The 22,282-nt window shown below is 36.4% G+C and overlaps 1 protein-coding gene across 1 annotated transcript in view; it reads right to left on the minus strand.

The window, feature by feature from the left end:
* Positions 1 to 22,282, minus strand: part of RELN (reelin) — a 548,597-nt gene that overhangs the window by 334,991 nt on the left and 191,324 nt on the right. The window contains exon 4 of the mRNA XM_049783824.1: positions 12,358 to 12,428. Coding sequence (XP_049639781.1) covers positions 12,358 to 12,428 — 71 coding nt within the window. The remainder of the gene's footprint in view (positions 1 to 12,357; positions 12,429 to 22,282) is intronic.

The raw sequence follows: 22,282 nt of genomic DNA on the forward strand, positions 1-22,282 counted from the left end.
TTCACGCAAGAGGACAGTAGACAGACATAGACAGGTCACACTCACAGTCTTTCACAGCTGAGCCCCACTGGGCCGGTGTACTTTTGCGGATTTTCCCCGCCTGGTGTCACACACAGGGAGCCAGCTTTTGCAAAGGTTAGCCGGTTTTTATGCTCTGAAGTCCCTCCCTGAAAATGGCGTCTGGGCGAGCGAGGTTTCTGGAGGCTCTTTTTGCCCCACTCGCAAGAGTTTCACGCAAGAGGACAGTAGACAGACATAGACAGGTCACACTCACAGTCTTTCACAGCTGAGCCCCACTGGGCCGGTGTACTTTTGCGGATTTTCCCCGCCTGGTGTCACACACAGGGAGCCAGCTTTTGCAAAGGTTAGCCGGTTTTTATGCTCTGAAGTCCCTCCCTGAAAATGGCGTCTGGGCGAGCGAGGTTTCTGGAGGCTCTTTTTGCCCCACTCGCAAGAGTTTCACGCAAGAGGACAGTAGACAGACATAGACAGGTCACACTCACAGTCTTTCACAGCTGAGCCCCACTGGGCCGGTGTACTTTTGCGGATTTTCCCCGCCTGGTGTCACACACAGGGAGCCAGCTTTTGCAAAGGTTAGCCGGTTTTTATGCTCTGAAGTCCCTCCCTGAAAATGGCGTCTGGGCGAGCGAGGTTTCTGGAGGCTCTTTTTGCCCCACTCGCAAGAGTTTCACGCACTCGAGGACAGTAGACAGACATAGACAGGTCACACTCACAGTCTTTCACAGCTGAGCCCCACTGGCCGGTGTACTTTTGCGGATTTTCCCCGCCTGGTGTCACACACAGGGAGCCAGCTTTTGCAAAGGTTAGCCGGTTTTTATGCTCTGAAGTCCCTCCCTGAAAATCAACAATTGTATTTTTAATTTTAAAACATTTTAATAATTTTATTTAGACAGCGCATGTAAAGATATGATGTTTATAATTGAGAAATGTAGCTATAACTAATCTGAAACCAGAATATATATGAACTTAAGGGCCCGGAGAGATAGCACAGCAGTGTTTGCCTTGCAAGCAGCCGATCCAGGACCAAAGGTGGTTGGTTGGAATCCCGGTGTCCCATATGGTCCCCCATGCCTGCCAGGAGCTATTTCTGAGCAGACAGCCAGGAGTAACCCCTGAGCATCGCCGGGTGTGCCCAAAAACAAAAAAAAATATGAACTTAAAATAAAGGTGGGGCTAGGAGTAAAGTGGGTAAGTCATTTGACTTACACACAGTAGCCCCAGGTTCAAATATCTTTGGCATCCCATATCATCCCTTGAGCACCATCAGAAGTAATTCCTGAGTAATCCTAGGAGTAATCTCTGAGCATTGCTAGGTGTGACCCAAAAATAAAAAGAAAAAAAAACATTAGGAGGTTGAAAAGAAAAATTCAATAGTAACATCAGTATCATTGAATAATAATAGAAATATTAACAGGTGGGAAGAGAAGAAAAGGAGGGTGAAAACAAGACACCTTGCCTGTAATGTTAGCAGAAATATTTAAGTGTACAAATATCTCCTTTCTACTCCTTTTGTGTGGTACAGCTCAAGCAGTCCCAGGGGCTAGTCTTGAAAATTCTTGGTTAATTGGATCAACAGTTGAATGCTAAGGCCCCTGGGTTCTGGGAGCCAGTGGTGACTGAAGGTCACCATTAAGGTGATAGTTCTTAGGAGTCTCCAGGGCCATACCCAATAATACTCAAGAGCCCATCATGATGCTAGGGATTGAATATGGATCAAAAACATGCATGACCTAACCCTGTACTGTCTCCTTTACTCTCTCGTTATTTTAACCATCCCATGGTCCCTAGTTCAAGGTTATTCATTAACATGCCCTGAAACTTTCAGTAACAAAAAAATAAAGTTTTGCCCCTATTCCAATGAGAAGTGATATGAGACACATCTAGAACTACATCATGCTCTCACAAATAGTGAACAAACTTTTTAAGTCTTCTCCCCTTTCTGTTACAAAAAGATGGACAGTGCTGGAGTAGCCAGCTTCATCCTTAGATATGGAAATTATGATCTGGGCTCTGTAGAGCTTCTCCAGCATTCCTGAAGCATAAATCTCTGGTATGGCTCATGACTAAGTAATAACCATCTAGACAAGTTAGTCATCTATAGTGGGAGGAATTTTGCCAAAGAAGTTTAGCATATTTTTTGAGGGGGGCACACCCGGCAGTGCTCAGGGGTTACTCCTGGCTCTGCACTCAGAAATTGCTCCTGGTCAGCATATGGGATGTTGGGATTTGAACCACTGTCTCTCCTGGATAGGCTGCATGCAAGAAAAGCCATACTGCTGTGCTATCTCTTCGGCTCCCAGAAGTTTAGTCTAAACTAACAGCAGAAAGCCCTAAAAGCAGAAATTTTGGGGGGACTGTGGAGTTTCTTTTGCAGAAAAGTAACTACTCTATTTCAGTCATAGTTCTAAAGGCCAGAATGAACATTAGAGATGATCAGACTGTCAGTTCTATGAATAGAGAATATCTCAATCATGATATGTGTTCCCAAGGCTAACACAGTTTTTGGCACACAGTTGTACAAAAATGTTAGTTGAGATGTTGGAGAAATAATACAAGAATTAAAGTGCTTGCTGTGCATACATCCCACCTAATTCAATCCCCAGCGTCACATATGGTCCAATGAACACTATTGAATTTTTGTTTTTTGTTTGTTTGTTTGTTTTTGGGCCATACCCGATGACGCTTAGGGGTTACTCCTGGCTATGCACTCAGAAATCGCTCCTGGCTCAGGGGACCATTTGGGACGCTGGGGGATCAACCGAGGTCTGTCCTAAGTTAAACACCCTACTGCTTGTGCCATTGCTCTGGCCCCTGTGTTAACATTTTTAAATAACTTTTGGACAGAAGGGTTCAATCAAAGAACCCTTTGAAAAAAATATTGGTTTAAAAGAAATAAGGAAGATATAATGTACTATATATCTAAGAATACTGGTATATACATGCAGGAAAGAAAAGAATGAGGACATGTAGAAAAGAATGAGGAAAGAAATATTAGTATTTATAAACACAATTTGCTGAGTGTGTTAATCAAGGAAATAGCACTTTGACAAAGATTTTGGATAAAAAATAAGTTTATTTTGGAATATATTGAGTTCAAGTACCAAACAGCATCCAGACATATGCATGTACTACTAATAATTACAGCTTTTATTTGTAGAGTTTATATTGGTTACTATCCTATACACAGAATTATTGAATTTAAATCTCAAAACTATATTGTCTTGCTCTGGGTATTGAATTTTGTGTATGGCTTTTGGAAAAGTTATGGGATAACTAAAAAGTTTCTCTATTTTATGTAAGAATGTTGAGACTCAGAAAGATTATGTAGCTAGATTATTTCAGAGCAAAAAATTTGAAACCAGATGTATATAGCTCCAAAATCCATGCTTTCAGTTATTTTGCATGACTGACTAAGCATCAAACAAAGGGAGCATATTCAATAGATAAAAATCACAGTTGTAAGTGAGATCACTACAGATGATGTGAAACTATGAAGAGGAAGCCCCCAGGACAGAATCAATGTCAATCCAGAATGTAAATATGCATAGATTAAGAACTTACTAAGCTACAGGGAAGCAAGAAGTCAGGAAGAATGAGGACAAGGGTCCTTCGTTAGGGTAGTTTAGGACCTAATAGCTAATTGTGACCTTTAAGCTAACCATTTCTGTAGATTGGTTGGCAGCAGAATAGAAAGTAAACGTGGTTGAATTAAGAAAAAATTGGGGGAGGTCTGGAAAAACTCCCTCTCCCTACCTCCCTTTCTCCTTCCTCTCTCTCATCCTTTCCCTCTCTTCCTCTCCCTCTTTCTCTCCCTCTCTCTCCCCCTCCCTATTCTTCTCTTCCTCTCTCTTTCTCCCTCCATCCCTCTCTCTCTTCCCCTTCTCCCTCTCTTCCTCTCCCTGTCATTCCTTTCTCTCGCCTCTCTCCTCCCTGTCCCCTCTCCTCCTCATCTCTCTCTCCTTCCCTTTCTCTCCTCCCTCTCTCTCCCTCTCCCTGTCACTTCTCTCTCTCCTTCTCCCTACCTCTCCCTCCTCTCCCTCGTCCTCTCTCTCTTCTTTCCTCTCTCTCCTCCCTCTTCCTCCCTCTCTCACCCTCTTACTCCTTTCTTCTTCCCCTTCTCCCTCTCCCCCTCTCCCTCTCACTCCCTCTGTCTCTTTGTCTCTCTGTCTCTCTTTCTCTCTCTCTCTCTCTCTCTCTCTCTCTCTCTCTCCCCACTCTCTCCCTCCCCTTCACTAAAAAACAAAAGATAGAAAAAAAACAAAAAAAATTGGGAATGTGTAGGAAAATAGTGAGAAGAAAGTCAACAATGCTCAGACACCGAGGACAAAGGGACAGCAAAGAGAAAGAGGCCAATGACTTAGAAAGTAGAGGCAAAATTTCTGAGAAAGGCTCAGAGGAAAAGAGAAGAATGCCATTCCATTGAGGTCTTTTTTTTTTCCTGTGCATGAGTTTTAGTATTTCACTTCTAGGGCAATTATAAGCTATTTATGAAAACAAAGTGAAACTGATTTTGCCTTAGAGTCCCCTTGAGTCTTATACAGTGGCTACAGATGCTTATGGTGACACATTTGTGAATTAATATTGATGAATTCCAATTCTTAAAAACACAGTAAGAAAAATCTGTATTAATTACAACTGAATCTTTCAATGTAAAGAATAAAGTTGGATTAATACACAAAATACTTCACAAGCCAAAATAAAATTATAATTTATGTGTATTTATAACAATTTTGTTCTTTTTATCTGATAATTACCCCAATCTAGGCTTTGTCCTTCAAAATGCAGGGGATTCTAGCAGACTATATAGCAGCTTGGTTAAGAAGCATGATTGTCTGGACATCCATAAGAACTCAATGTCAAATTTAGGCATAAATCTTGGTGTTTTGACTTTGAACTAGATAAAGCTGTCAAGTGTGTCAAGTGTGAAGGTATACAGTTCCAAGACCGAAAAGAAAGCTGTTTAAACTTACATTCAATTACCTATGGATAAACAGCACCAGTCAAAAGTGCAATTTTTGGAAATTAAAAAAGTATTCAGGCCCACCTAGAGCCAGTAGCAAAATAATTATATTCTGGCCTCTTGCACTTTGCCATTCCCTATAATTTTCCCTGTAATCATGACCACCAGCGACTTTTTTGTTTCCTGCACCCAGCATGAGTTCAGTTCCTTCTCTACTGGAAAGTGTATGAGACCTTAAAACTCCACTGGGTTTCTAGATGGTTTTACCCAAGCTTCTGAATTCATCTTCTTTCCCTTGTGAAATGCAAAGTGCAGGGGTGTCAAAACAGCAGTTTTAACTACTAAACTGAAATCTAAACTATAAAATAGCCATGGGGAAAACAGATGTCTTTGACAAGTGAAAGTATTAACTTTAGTCAAATTCAAATATTTCACATCATTTGCTATTTCTTACTTTAACAATGAAAGTAGACAAAGTAAAATCTAGCTCCAATAACTAGTTGATTCTGACTTATACACTCTGAATTAATTTGGAAAAAAAAAGTATTTCCAGGTATTGGGAAACCTTTTTTACTAATCTAAGCTACTGACCAAACAAGTGTTTGCATTGACAGTACATATACTAAGTTATTAAATAATAAAAGTTAGCCAAGAAAAGGTTGTGTTCATGTGATCTACAATTTGTTTATTATTTGAACACAAAGGTATTTTGTCACAGTATTTAATGATATATGATTAACAGATAAAAAAGATATACTTTAAATGTGTGACTTACACTTTGATATCTTTATATGTATATACAGTGAAATAATCACCACCTATGGAGATAATTACCTATATATGGAGATATATTACCTATAGCCTCATATTAAGAGGTATTTATAAGTGCTGAAACAAAGTTAGATTATATGCCTCATTCACAATCTGGACTTGGGTAATGAACTTTTATCTCCCTGAATTTCTCAGTTTAAATAAAATTGCACCAGTCCTTATTACAAATCATTAAGGAATTCCTGGAGTTTGGGGTATGAAGAAAGTAAATGCACCTCCTCTCACCTTGATCCCAAGGCTTGCAGGAAATACAGCCATACTTTCTGCCACTTACTGCTCTGTGGGTGATGAACAGCAGAAAAACTGCTGAGCCTGGCAGAAAGCAAAAAAGGTTTTCTGCTCTGACCCCTTTCCTCCTGACATAAAACATTTGCCTTTGGTTATATCCACTTCCATCAACCCACAACAGAGAACTCCAGCATGTTTTATAAATGGCAGGCACCCTTTGGGGGCACTGCAGGCCAGAAATGCTATCGGCTGCTAACCAGCCATCTGGCCTTGCTAAATAATCAATGTGTGTGTTTGAAGGGGATATGCCAAGAAGTTCACAGGCCACTGACTTTACAACATGGCATTATTCTCCCCATCCTGACCCCACCATGATGTGTGTACAGCGTAGACAAGCTACACCTAAGCTCATGACAGGTTTCTAATTCTTTCTCACCAAAATGTATGTTTCTCTTCAGATATTTATAACAGTAGTGATGGTCCTGTATGAAGATACTTTGGTTCCTGGGAATTTTCAATGTTTAATTTTTTAATATCTTTACCCTTTTCCTTCCAAGATTTTTATTTAAACACCATGATCTACAACACTACTAACAGTAGAGATTAAGGCATATAATGTTCCAACACCATACCTACCATGAAAGTGCTCAACATCCTGTAACTAATGTGCTCATGTTCTCTCCCATTTTCAACCCCCCTCCCCATCTTCTTGGCAAAGACATTTTTGTAGAGAAATTCAGTGGTTGTTAGCATTGGCAAAATTTTGTTCCCTGATTTGTTTTGTTATATTTCACATATGAAAGGGAACAAAATTACATTATATATATATATATAAATATATATAGTATATATATATTATATATATATATATATATATATATATAAATCCCTCTGACTATCTTCACTTAGCATAAATCTTAGTTCCATCCACTTAGGATCTTCTTGTTTTAATGGACCCAAAAGTGGGCTGAGTCTAGAAATCTGTACGTTAGCCTTGCCCATTATAAGTAATATATATTTTGTACAACTTTTTGACTTCTTAACTAACTTGGAAAGAAATTTTATCATTATTTCCCTAGAAACTAATTTAGATGAATTCTATTATTATTCATCTTCAATCTATATATGTATATATACATATCAATATATACACATTTCAACCAAATTTCTGTGAAGCTTCAGAGGAATATGTGTTAGGTATGATATTTATTCTTAATTTGTTAATAATAATTGCTCCAAAAACTGTCTTTCCCCTATTTATTTCAGGAATTTTTAGCAAGTCTTCCACAAGCAAATGATCCACAATTGGACCACATCTGCAGCCACTTTCTTTCAAGTTTTTCAAACACTTCTAATTTATTTTCCTAAAATTGTTTTTCTATGTCTAGCAGCACCATCTATGGAGGTCAGAATCCAAAGAGTCACCTAGATCCTTTTCCCATCCTTATTCAAGTGATAAGTTCATGTCATTCTGCTTCCCACTCTACCTATAGATCAGTGATTAGCTCCTGAGCATATGATAAAGGTTTTTCTCTCACCTGCCCCACCCTACATTCCCTCAAGGCTTAGATGCAATGGTAAGCTAGGGAGCTTCCTCTCTTACAGATATCACTTCCATTCAGTTCACTTCATTGGCTAATGAGCATTTTATAGGTACACAGTGTGAACCAAATATTGTGAGAAACTTTGAAGATTCAATGATAGAAACGAGTCTCCATTTATTTCACTATTTTTCACACAATGGCTGACAAAGCCTGTGTGATCATATTCTTATTAAAAGATAAAAAGAATAGCTGATAAACAATTCAAGCTCTAGTAAATATTTTATTTTAAAGTTAATTATGATGATAGCTAACACTGATTGGTTACTGGTTATACTGCCTGGGCTCTCCTCATCACCCTCCCAAATTCTAGTTGTTTGACTTGTAAGCAATTTCTTCTCACTGTACTTTGTTTCTTCACTCTAAGGTAGAGATCATAACAGTTCCTTCTCCATAGGCTTGCCCTACCAATTAAATGATTTTATGCTTTCAGATCATTTTAGTGGAGCCTGGCACCTAGTAGGACAGTGTTTCCATCTATGTTCTTATGTACCTTGAGAGTTTTGTCACCATGTTTGAAGTTGTTCATGATCATCTCTGAGAAAGATCAGATATCAGAGACATTATTTCTTTTTTTTTTAGGAAGTGAATGTTCTCAATGAACTTAGTTCTTTTTTTTTAGTATTTTTTATTTATTTAAACATCTTGATAACAAATATGATTGTGATTAGGTTTCAGTCATGTAAAGAACACCCCCCTTCACCAGTGCAACATTCCCACCACCAATGTCCCAAATCTCCCTCCATCCCACCCCGCCCCACCCGTCTAGACAGGCTTTCCAGTTCCCTCATTCATTCACATGATTATGGTAGTTCTCAGTGTAGTTATTTCTATAACTGCACCCACCATTCTTTGTGGTGAGCTTCATGAAGTGAGCTGGAAGTTCCAGCCCTCCTCTGATTATCTCTGAGGATTGTTGCAAAAATGCCTTTTATTTTTCTTAAAACCCATAGATGAGTGAGACTATTCTGCGTCTCTCTCTCTCTCCCTCTGACTTATTTCACTCAGCATGATAGATTCCATGTACATCCATGTATAGGAAAATTTCATGACTTCATCTCTCCTGATGGCTGCATAATATTCCATTGTGTATATGTACCACAGTTTCTTTAGCCACTTGTCTGGCTATTTCAAGAGGAGACAATACCTACCTATACAGGGTCTAAAAACCTGAACTAGACAGATGAAGTTGATGTACAAGAGTAGTCTAAGCAAAGAAAACAGAAAGAACAGATAATGCTGAAGTGATTAATACTTGTATTAAACCAATTATTCAATTTGTGCTAATTAAGCACATTCAAATGTGAGCCATTGGTGGTACACATTGGCATCAATATGTTAAGGAAGATGCTTCTAGGAATTTTAATCAGGAAATGAGAGGATGATGAAAAATGTAGTGGAGGAATCAAACTATGCCAACTTGTATTTATACACATAAAGATATTTACATATATATTTATATATACCATATGTGTATATAACTGGATATATACTCAGAATAATATACATATTAATGAATTACATAAAGGAGTTTCTTGTAAAGTAGTAGATATTTTACTCTATTAATTAATTGCTATTTCCAAATAAAATTCTAATGGATCTTGGGCAAGAAATGACAGCATCACATTCCAGGTGAGAACATTCATAGTAACAGCTCTGTATGTTATCCATACAGAGGCAGCAATGAGGCCTAATGTGATGCATGTGGTTAAGAATGGAAAGGAGGAGACATATTAAAAACCCTTGCCTGTTTTTTCCCTAATTTCTCTCTGACCATTCAGGACTACTTTCCTAATCTGCCTCTGCCTATTCTAATGGCACACAAAGTTATCTATATGTACTTCTTTGTATTGTTTTTTTTTTCTCTCATTTGGGGGCCATACTAAGTGGTGCTCAGGATATGTGGTGCTAGGGATTAAATTTGGGTTGGCTGAGTGCAATGCAAGCAACCTGCCCACTGTATTATTTCCCTACAGCCCCTCTGTGTTTCTTTGGTCTAGATTTACAATGCAGCCCAAGCTGCATTTGTCCTTTCAACCTTTACGTCCACATTAAGATCAAGGATAATCTTTCTTTTTGGGGGGAGGAGGGCATATCCGGTGACTTTCAGGGGTTACTTCTGGCTCTATGATTAGAAATCGCCTCTGGCTCAGGGAACCATATGGGATGCTGGGAGGGAGAGAACCAAGGTCCGTCCTAGATAAGACAGGTCGTGTGCAAGGCAAATGCCCTACTGCTCTGCTATCGATCTGGCCCCAAGATGAAGGATAATCTTGCAGGTGCTAGAAACATTTGTAGTGTGAAATTACTCAATAAATGCAATTTGTTTTGTTTTTTTAGGGCCACACCTGGTGATGGACTCAGGGTCCATACAGGATGTGGAGGACTGAGCCCAGGTCATCCACATGCAAGGCAAACACCCTACCCTGTACTATCACTCCAGCTCCAATGAATGTATTTTAAAAAAAGATATCAAAACTATAAATATCACATATTTTTATGACCCTTTTCCAAAAGATATTTAGCAATTATGGTTGACCTCAAGCTCCACAAAGTAAAATTAGCTTTGTTTAAATAGCTTAATCAAATTAAAACCAATGAGCCTACTAAGTATGTGATGAATGAATGACTATATATTGGGCCCGGAGAGATAGCACAGCGGTGTTTGCCTTGCAAGCAGCCGATCCAGGACCTAAGGTGGTTGGTTCGAATCCCGGTGTCCCATATGGTCCCCCGTGCCTGCCAGGAGCTATTTCTGAGCGGACAGCAGGAGTGACCCCTGAGCACTGCCGGGTGTGGCCCAAAAACCAAAAAAAAAAAAAAAGAAAAGAAAGACTATATATTGTGGCACACAGGTTGTTGTTTTATTCTCTCTGATAAATATATTAGATATTCCTCTTTCAGTGCACAGGAAATTACTGCATGTTAAATTTATGTTATTTTATTTAAGGAGATAATTAATGTCTTAATTAAAAGCTAGATGGGGCCAAAATAAATACATGGTTTATAGCACCAATTATTTTCCTTATTATTTCTGACAGTAGAAAGTCATCACTGAGTTAAGTATTACTTTCACTATCTCTTGGATAGATTTATATGATTTAATTGATTAGGATGTGCTAAAAAGCTCAATATTTCCATTTACTTCTGGACTGAAGAGCGTTTTTAATAACATGCATATCTATCATCATATAAATAATGTTTATTACTAGGGAAGGATTTCCCCTCCCTCACTGGTTCAGAATTTTTCTTGCCTTTTCTTTTCATTAGAAATGAAAGATTCCAACAATTAATTTATAATAGAAAAGATTCAATAATCCATGGCATAACATAAATCAGTTTCCAAAAACTGACAACTATTAATAAAATTAATCATTTTTCTGATACTGCATTTTGCAGGTTATTGCTGTTCACTGCCATAGTACTTTCATATTTTCAGTAATGTCAGTATTTTCATAGTCTGAAAAGATTTACACTGTGGTAGATTTATTGGATTTACTACAAGGATGATTACATTTTGTATTTTACTGAGTTAATTACAATTCTTAAATTTTAAAATCCTTCCATCACTTGGAAAAAATGACAATATATAAAAAATGGTGAAAATAACCTGGGAATTTTCAAAGAATAAATAAATAATCAGTCCAAAAATAATCCACTGAACAAAATTAATCACTGTCAAGATACTTTGACAAGTGAGGTTAACATGCATTCAATCTATCAACATTTTCTGAATAATTTAGTAATTTTTAAGTGTCAGGCACTATGTCAGATTCAGAAAATATCAAGGCAGAGTCTGATCATTTGAGAATCTGTCTCTCAAAGGTGATAACTATTACTTCTCACATAAAAAGCCTATGTGAAGTGGTAAGTACTTTTAGATACAAAAGAGAAGAGCTCTGTGTGGGACATGAATTAAGTTTTCTTTCTTTTCCCTGTATGTGTTAAACTTGGTTTTGCACTTATAAGAGTTAAGTATGTATGGCTGAGAGTATGTATGAGGGCAGTTAAAAAGACTATGATTCTTCATGGAACTCCTTCATTTACATATAGTCCATGTATTCAAAATAGTGCAAGTCAGAAATTATTAGTGTACACAGTTATAACAAGTTTACAGATAACTACAAATACAAGCACAAATAACATCATATAGCATCATAAATCATTTAAAGCAGCAATCATTGTCATGCAAGTTGATAAAAAACTGAAATAGGAAATTAATCATGTGTTTTTATAGAATACTAAAATCACTACTAATATTTATATTTGGGGCATCTAAAAATAACTTATTGGGAAAAAACATGCAAATGAATGAATAATTTCCCCTACTTAATTTTTTTCAATTTTTAACAAGCATTTGCTTTTTTTTTTTTTTTGCTTTTGGGCCACACCCGTTTGATGCTCAGGGGTTACTCCTGGCTAAGCGCTCAGAAATTGCCCCTGGCTTGGGGGGGACCACCACAGTAACTTCCTTGGCTAGCGCTTGCAAGGCAGACACCTTACTTCTAGCGCCACCTCACCGGCCCCTCATTTGCTTATTTTTATATATGTCTTTCAATAATTATAATTATTAGAGATATTAAGATGCCAACTAAGGCATATTTAATCTTGTGATCAAATATGAATAATGAAATGCTTAATTAATACATAGGATGTAGGGCCTACCATAAATAATTTGGATACAATCTATATGGAGTAATCAGAGATGTTTCTTACCTCCTTGCTCACACAACTGCTGAGCTAAAGCATCTTTGAAGATGATCTGACCTCTGTGTGTTGCTGTTGCCCTATACATGAAGAGGAAAAGATTAATTAGAATCTCATAACAATTTTTGTACCATGTTGTCTAAACTTCTAAAATTTTCATTTAAAAAGTAATTTTGTGGATATGATTTCCAAGAAAATAAATGAATATACACTTGAACATTAATAAATGAGTCAAGGCTTAAACCAAGGCACCTGGGTTATAGATCATCTTTTGATTTTACTTTATATAGATATTGTATAATCTATGGATTTATTCCAAAAACAAAAAATGCGAGCAAATACTGGCTGGAAGAAAAAGTGTGAAAGGACACTTATTAAAATTCTTCTTCAGGAGACCTTGAATGAAAATGTTTGTGGAGCAATAATGATATTAATACTGAACAAAGATGTTCTTAATGTGTTTTTTTCTGAAATCAATAGTAATCACAGTACATAGAAAATTGAAGAAAGAATTGCATTTAAAATAGTTTTAAAAGAATTATTTAGAGTTTCCATAATAGCAATCTCTGTTATAATAAAATACACCTTTTTCCCCTACTGGGTATAATTCATTTGAAGGTGATCCACATCTTTTCACTCCTCTAATCAGAGCTGTGCACATGGATTGGTGGGAAAAAACACACCAAGCAACATCCTTGCAGCAAATATGTTATTCAATGACTATAAAAGAAACTTGTTTTTATCAAAGCAAGAACTATTTGTGTTTCACAAGGTTTATCCTTAAAAATTACTCTTAAATACATTTAAAATAAAAAGACATAATTTTAAGCAATTTTATTTTACAAAACTTTCAATACTTTATTGAAATTTCCACTTCTTTTTTAATGACTGAAAAAAATATAATTATTGGCCAGGGAAACACCTCTAAGGTAAAGGACAACCCTCAATTGTTTGAGGCCCTGAATAAACACACACACACACACACACACACACACACACACACACACACACACACCAGAAAAAAATCTTAAAATTATAAAAATAAAATTTCAACTTTAGTTCTAGACAACCACTTAAACAAAGGTAATCTGGCTCTGCCTACATTTTTTGAATATTAATCATGTACAAAGAACTGTGATAGATCACAAGAAGAAAAGTTTGGCTATTACATTTCCTTTTTCATATCTGCAATCCCTTAGAATTTGAAGAGCTCAGTAGAAGTTACCAGTTCCTAGCAATCCCTGCACTAGTGTCCATGTGCATATAACTCCCTCTCCATGATAAAGATTTTCTGATTTCAATGTTCTATCAAGTTATTATTAATACTTTAATCAGTTCCTCAGGATCCAATTCTTACAAGTAATCTAATAAACCAAGCCATGCTGGTGTTAATGAGTGATTTCATACCAAAACAGCGTATTTTGGAGTGGATCTAAAAATATTATAATTAGACACACAATGGCATTCTACTGAGAATTAAGGTGAGAAGGAAGCTTAAAAAGAATACATAAATGAAGAAAAGTATCATTGTGTAGCCTTCAACTTGCACAATGTGAAGTTTAACCCTTGTATACTAATCATTATCAAAGTTACAGAGAAACAGGTGGTATAACTCTAAATAGACTCACATATGTTTATTAACATTTTTTTGCTTTTAGCATGCTTAAATAAGAAGTCCTAAATATAGGACTTTTATCTAAAGCATAAACCTGGCCTACAGAATAATTAACCTATTATAGATTTATGTTCAGAAGAAACATGGGAATTTTTCTTATCTAAATAGACTATTTAAACTTAAGACAGAAATTTTGAAATTCACATATATTTCTATATGACAGAAACAAAAAATGTAGAACTTTAACATTTGCTTTGGGTGGCTATTTGTTTTCACTAACCATCACAGTAAGCCCTATAATATGATGGTTTAAACAATCATCCATATGAATTGTCTTCTGATTTAAATATGTAATATTTCTACTATAATATTTCCAATTGGTCCCCAAAATGGTTATTGGTCTGTAGTTATGCTACCTGTGAACATAGTAAGGTCAAAGTATCAGAAAATAGTTAATGAAAAAGATATTTTTGTCTTTTCCCTGATATCAGAGAAATTGAGATATCCTAATCTAACAAAGAACCTTATGAATAGTCCATAATCATTTACCCATATTTAGTTTCCCAAGTTTTAGGATTTCTTGATTTCACTGGTATTATTTTGGCCATTTTGGTACAATAAATGAATCTCTAAGGATTATCTTAAAGTCTGTTTTGGAAAAATGTAGTAACAACCATAAAAAGACCAATAAACACACATGAGATATATACTAATGTATACCAAAAACGTCATAATATATATTTAATTCATACATGAATTGAAATTTATACCCTATTGGTACTGTTGTAAAAGTTCTACATAAATTAACTCAATTAATATAGAATATAATCACACAAGGTGCTTTTCCTGGGAAACAGCTATTATGTTGTTTGCCTAATGTGATGCAACTAATGGTGAACTTGGGTTTCAAGCCCAGGCACTATGAATACAAAATCCTTGCTTTTAACCATCATACTACAGTGTCATTTTCTAATGCAAAGACAGCTTAATTTGTTTGTTTGTTTTTGAGACACACCTCTTGGTGCTCAAGGATTACTCCTGGCTCTGCACTCAGAAATCATTCCTGGCGGGTTAGGGGAACCATGTAGGATGCCGGGGATGGAACCTGGGTCCATCCTGGGTAGGCCACATGCAAGACAAATGCCCCACCGCTGATCTGTCACTAGGCCCCTTGTTTTTAATCTTTCTTCAGAGGGAAAACCTCCTCCTTGAGCACATCGTGGCCATTAATTTGATCTCTTTAGATGATTTTTCTGACTTTAAATGGACTCTTGATTATTTGATCAAGAAAACTATGAATCTTGTCTTCAAAAAATACCACTTCTCTTTATCCCTCTGCAGAGCACCGTGAGTCTCTAAACTTCTAGTCATCTAGAACTATAGCTCCCTCCCTACACCAGCACATTTCCACCCAAATTCTCCAAAATCCGCAGTCTTCCTGTTCTCTACTTAATACAAGAGAACTACATGCCAATGTCAGTCATATCACTGTCAGATGCTTGTAAGATTACACTAGATACTCCTATGGGGATACACGTTGACATCTATCATCTTGTATGTCTTTTTACAAATCTTTAAATTTCTAAAATAACATTACAATGAAAAGTACCCAAGGTGATGCAAAGTGAGTGATTTTAAAGATATGCAAAGCAGTATCTTAGTACAGGAAAAAAGTAGGAGGTCAGCAAAGACATCAGTTCCATAGGAGGTCAGCAAAGACATCAGTTCCATTGGTTTATGCCATGACATATTTGCTTTATGTTCCCCATAGTTTAACTAAGATTAGCTAGGGAAAACCTGAATATATTTAAAGTTACAAAACTCCATAGGAATTTACAAAATCATATCACTTACTTAAAAATTTCTATGGAAATGTATACACTATATATTAAAAATTTTAAAACATATAATTTATATTAGTTATAAATTTTATTAATATACCTTTAAATATATACATTTGCACATACTCAGAAATTGCTAAAAGTAGAGCAACTTATAAGATGCTATAGGGCATGTTCTCCAATTTTAATCTGTACTTTTCTAATAAAAATAAACAGTCATAGTATATGATGGTATGCCCTATTTATTTTCAGAATTGTAGTTTATATTATTTATAGCTGTTTTAAGGAGAAGTTCATCAAGTTTGTGATACTAATAACCATGTTAGTATGAACTTCACTTACGTAATTAGCAGTAATTTTCAGAAGAGTTAAGAATGTTGATGTTCATTGTTCTGGAAGCTAGACTAGATTTCTTTAAAATTTTTCTAATAAGTGCTTATCATTTTTGAGAGATGCATAAATTTCTAGAGCAAATTTGCTGAGAAGACTCTTTATTAAATAAAGTAATTTTTAAAATACCTTTGGGCCATTGTAATATATCATTTGAATAGCTCCATAGAGCCTACCAAATGAAGAAAGTTCATTATGATATCCATTTTAGAAACTGAAATAGCCTTTGTTAATATGAATTTAAAAGAACATGTCAGACTCAATTTTAACTGAATTCCAAGAGAAACATCTGGCCCATTCTTTTTAAGAATAAGTATGTATTGTGGTGTGATGCAAAGAGAAATCTTTAAAACATTTTTAGAAAGTAGTCTACATTTTTATCATTGTTGTCCATTTTTATTGAGGTTTCACTGCTTAAATAATACTGAACTCATTTTATGGTTGCTGAGCTGCTCTATCAATCCCTCGATCAGTGTGTCAGGATATGTCTATCACTGTCCCATAATTCTCTCTCTCCCCAAGTTCTCAAGTCCTACTGCTCATGTCTAATAATCTGCTTTTACAGGGAATTGTCTGATCCATTTCTTTATTGCTCTATACTTGGCATGGAAAAGTGATTATATTGTATTTGTTGTTTATTTTTCTGACTTAATTTAGTAGTACACCATCAAATTCCATCCAAATTACAGTAAACTGCAAGATTTCATCTTTCCTCATAGCTGAGGAAGATTCCATTCTATACACTTACCATAACTTCTTTATCCTCTCATCTGTTTTGGGGTACTTGGACTAATTCCAATTTATTACTATTGTACTGAATGTTCTTATGAATATAGGTACGTGCATATTTTATGTTAATGTTTTTATTTTCTTACAATAGATAGCTAGAAATGGAATCACTTGGTCAATCTTTGGAAACACGAAACAATATTGGAACACACTTAGGAGAACCTGACATTTTAATTAATCTAGGCTTCAGGTTCCCAATATAAAGTTAGGGATAAATAATAGTAATTATTTGTGGGTGGATGGGGTGTGATTTTAGCTTATATCTGGTAGTGCTTGGAGGATATTCTTGGCTCCTTGTTCAGTGGTTTCTTCCAACCGTGAGCCAGGAATCAAATCCTGAATGCAAAGTAAATGCCTTATCTCTCATACTATTCTTTGGCTAACAATAATATTTAATGATATTAGCATTCCCCTTTAGATACTTACAATTCTCTCTACCTTAATACATTTCAAGCTTCTGAAGTAGTATGAATAATCAATTTTTTAAAATCATCTCACTAAATGACCCAATATACAAATTTAAATGTATGAAGGAATCAAAGCTATTTATCAATTTATATATATGATTTAATGTGTGATATTACCACCCAGTTTACAAAAATAAACAAACGCAGTTGCCATGTTCAAACTGGGCCAGGTCCATATATTCACTCTTTTCTTGAAGAGATGCAAACTGGGTTGTGAAAGATCATGGCTACACCAGCCCACACAGCAGAAAGCTGGATATCCTGGGAGGAGAGTGTGGGCCAAGCCATGTCTTTGCCAAAGCCATGCTTGCTGCCTCCCTCACCCAGAATCACCATTTTCAGGGTGGCTCTGCCTCATTACTGAACCTCTATGATTACCTTCAGGGATACTGATATGACCACACTTCAGGCTTTTGATTTTGGGTTTTGGAGCAAGTTTGGGTACCTACCCCCCAGCCCCATGATCCCCAGAATCTTCCCTCTTCCAGGAGGACTGACAGCTGAGTGCATGCCCCTAAAAATCATAGTATCAGTAATAGAGCTTTGAATTTCTAAACAACTTCATTTGTTTGATGCTGTTATTCCTAAAGGAACACCCCAATTTAACAGAATGGACAGCTAAGAACAAGAGTTTCCTAAACCTTCTGCCATTGTTTTAACAAATGTATTGGATACAATAATTTTCTCTAATGTCCTTGCTACTATACTTTTTTCTCTTTTCTTTCTTTTTTTTTTTTTTTTGGTTTTTGGGCCACACCCGGTGACGCTCAGGGGTTACTCCTGGCTATGCGCTCAGAAGTCGCTCCTGGCTTGGGGGACCATATGGGACGCCGGGGGATCGAACCGCGGTCCGTCTCCTAGGCTAGCGCAGGTAAGGCAGGCACCTTACCTCCAGCGCCACCACCCGGCCCCTCTCTTTTCTTTCTTTTATTTTCTTCTCTTCCATTTTTTTTTGTTTTGGGCCACACCCAGTGATGCACAGGGGTTACTCCTGGCTATGCACTCAGAAATTGCTCCTGGCAATTCTTCTGTCCCTTCTTCCACTTTATTTTTAATTTTTTTCTTTCAATTTTTTCAATAACTGCTTTCACTTATCTGGAAACAAATGTATTGTGGTCAACTATGTCAACTATATTTTGCATTTTCTTTACATTAGAATATAAAATATAAATTTAAAAAAGCATAACAAATTGGGGTTTTAATATAGTTGTTAAAATGCATTCCCAAGTGTATTGCTTTTTTACTTCAAGAACCAATTTTACCACAGATTAATTGAGAGAATCACTTTATACCTAGGAAAAGGATGGGCAACTTTCCCTCATTTCTCCTTTATCAATGAGGTCTAGTATGTTTTGTGCTTGGCATAGACAGCTAGAAGCACATTCATTAATCATCAATGTGACATAAATCGACTGTGCTAACAGCATGCTTGTATCAAGCTACCCTCCAGGAAATATTATTATATAGTGCAATACAGGAAAAAAGGAAGGAGGTCTGGATTTGGTAAATTTGAATTTCAAATTAATCAATTCACTTACAAAGATCCTCAACTTCTTTTCACTTGCTAATAAAGTTGAGGATACTTACCTTTGCTTGACACTTACAAAAATAAAAAGGGGGGAACCAAATGCTTTAAAATCTATTAAAAGGAAAAATGAATACCTTCCTGGAGAAAATACCTTAGAAATAAGACTATTTAAGTGCTGGAGCACAGTATAGGGAATAGGATGTTTTAATTTCCATGTGTCCAGCCCAGGTTTGATCTCAGGTATCCAATATGACCCCTTGAACCTAAAACCATGAATGATCCCTGAACACAGAGCAAGGAATACAACAAAGAATAAATTGGCATGTTTATTTGCAATTACTTTATATTTCTATTATCTGAGAGTAAATACTATATTGTCAAAAAAAATCTATCTCCTGCCCAGAAGAACTATGGGTTATGACAAATTTCCATCCCTGACTACATATGTGAGAACTTGGCAATGTGCGGATAAAATAAAAAATACAGAACTCAAAAATAAAATTATAATTAAAGGTACAAACTTCCACTTAAAAATAAACTAATTACAGGCACAGCTAGATTTTTGTGCTTCTTATGTATTCAGTCAAAAGAAGTTAGATTGTAATGCTCACTTATGATAAATGTAGACATTCATCACTGGCAAAACATCCTTTTAATGCACTGTAAGTCAATAGCAAAGCATATTTAGAAGAGAAAAAAATACCAGTAGAACATTTTTAGGTTAAGATTTTTTTAAGGGCTAAATAAGATCTCACTATTATATAATAGTTAGATAATGGATTCTCTACTTAATGCAGTATAATTTTAATGTATTACTATTTAAAATAAATTACATAAATCTTTGTTTACATCTTAATTCTGCCCAAGTTAATTGTTATACATTAGTAAGTTAAAAGTACACAGTACATTTATTTGATATAGTTACATCTTGCAAAATGAGATTCCATAGCAGTACCTCCATTCAGTCATATAATAATAATAATTTCTTTTTGTGTAAGAACACTTAAAAAAATCTAGTTTCTTGGAAACACTGAAACATATGATAAGAAGTTATCACAGGGCTGGTGTGATAGCACAGTGGCAGGGCGTTTGCCTTGGACAAGGCCAAAACAGGATGGGCCTGATTTGATCCTCGAAATCCTAGATGGTCCCCCAGCCAGGAGTGATTTCTGACCTCTTAGCCAGGAGTAACTCCTGAGCATCACCAGTGTGTCCCCCCCAAAAAAAGAAGTTATCAGAATCATGAAGTTATTTATTAGATACTTTAACTTGTTTAACTTAAAAAATTATTTAAAGGACCTGAGGTTTACAAAGTTACTGATAGTTAATTTTAGTTATATAATATTTCAATGTCAATCTCATCTCCAGTGTCAACTCCCAACACCACGCTCTCATACTCTGTCAACTCCACCACTAAGTAACTTCCCCCACCCCTTGCCTGCCAACTTGACAGGCACATTAAAGATTGGTGGTTTCAGTTTAATCTAATGTTTTCAGTGTTATTGAGTTTAATTTGAATATATGGCCATACCACTCCTTCATGTCCATAGTATAAATAAAGCCCATATCCTTTTTCCTCCTATTCCCTTTCTCATCTTCCTTCCCATGTTGATTTCTTTCCTTCTCACTAGGCTCTGGAGTCAAGAGTGATCTATGTATTCCCCTTTACATTTCCTAATACAATTAATTTATATACGACAGCTACAACTTGGTTAATTTGGGGGGGTTGGGCTTTTGGGTAACACCCAGCTGCACTCAGGAGTTACTCCTGGCTCTATGCTCAGAAATCGCTCCTTGCAGGCTCGGGGGACCATATGGGATGGCGGGATATGAACCACAGTCCTTCTGCATGCAAGGCAAACACCTTACCTCCATGCTATCTCTCCGACCCCAACTTAGTTAATGTTTAAGTGAAAACATATCATTTAATCTCCACTCTATTCTCTACTTTTCTAAGTTTTTTAATATATATATATATATATATATATATATATATATATATATATATTTGGTTTTTGGGCCACACCCGGCATTGCTCAGGGGTGACTCCTGGCTATCTGCTCAGAAATAGCTCCTGGTAGGCACAGGGGACCATATGGGACACCGGGATTTGAACCAACCACCTTTGGTCCTGGATCGGCTGCTTGTGAGGCAAACGCCGCTGTGCTATCTCTCCGGGCCCTTAATATTTTTTAATATTTCTTACACTTTAAGATATTTTTCAGGATTGGGATAACTGAATAACCTTTATTAACCATAGACATTTAAGGTTTATATCTATGAAGAAGCATTAAAGAATGATATTCCCTACCTACCAACATACTAGAGTGTCCATGGAGTATCCATACTAGAATGTCTCCTGGGAGTACTGAGTATTTTTAGTTTATTTTTTCTTTCATTCCAATGCTCAGTTTACTTTTAATTTAAATTTCACTGATTAGTAGGAGATTGTCATGCTTGTTGGTTACATTTTTTATCTTAGTCAATTTTCTTTACATGCTCTTATGCATTTGTTTTGGGCTTAGTGAATTTCTGACTGATTGCAAGAGCTCTTGAAAAATTTTCATTTATTGTTTTTAGGCCACATCGGTAGCACTCAGAAGTTATTCCTGGCAGGTTTGGAGAACATATGGATGCCAGAGATCAAACCCTGGTTGGTTGCATGCAAGATAAATGCCTTACCTGCTGTGCTATCACTCTGAGCCAAATAATGATGCACAGAAAGTATCCAACATCTAATATTCTTAGATAATAAAGAAAGAAAGAGAAAGAAACAATGGCTGCAAAGCTAGTACAATGGTAAGATACTGGTCCTGGGGCTGGAGTGGTGGCTCAGTGGTAGGGCTTTTGCCTTGCAAACTGGCTGACCCAGGACTGACCAAGGTTCGATTCCTGGTGTCCCATATGATCCCACAAGCCAGGATCGATTTCTGAGCACATACCCAGGAGTAATCCCTAAGCATCATCGGGTGTGGCCCAACAAACAAACAAACAAACAAACAAAAAGACACTTGTCCTGTACCCAGCAAACCTGAATTCAATTCTGGGTCATCCATATGTCCCCTGAGCCCACTAGTTGTGATTTCTCAACACAAAGTCAAGAGTAAGCCCTGAGCACTGCAGGGTGTGGCCCCAAACAAAAACAAGAAAAAAGGGAAAACTCAAAGAAACAAACTAGAACTATAAGAGAACATCTTCATTGATAAATGTTATGAAAAACATTTAACATTATAATTATTGGTGGCTTTTTTTTTTGCTCTTTTTTTTTTTTTTTTTTGCTCTTTTGGGTTACACCCAGCAGTGC

This window comes from Suncus etruscus, chromosome 1 (assembly GCF_024139225.1).
Source record: "Suncus etruscus isolate mSunEtr1 chromosome 1, mSunEtr1.pri.cur, whole genome shotgun sequence".
In the NCBI taxonomy this organism is placed as follows: Eukaryota; Metazoa; Chordata; class Mammalia; order Eulipotyphla; family Soricidae; genus Suncus; species Suncus etruscus.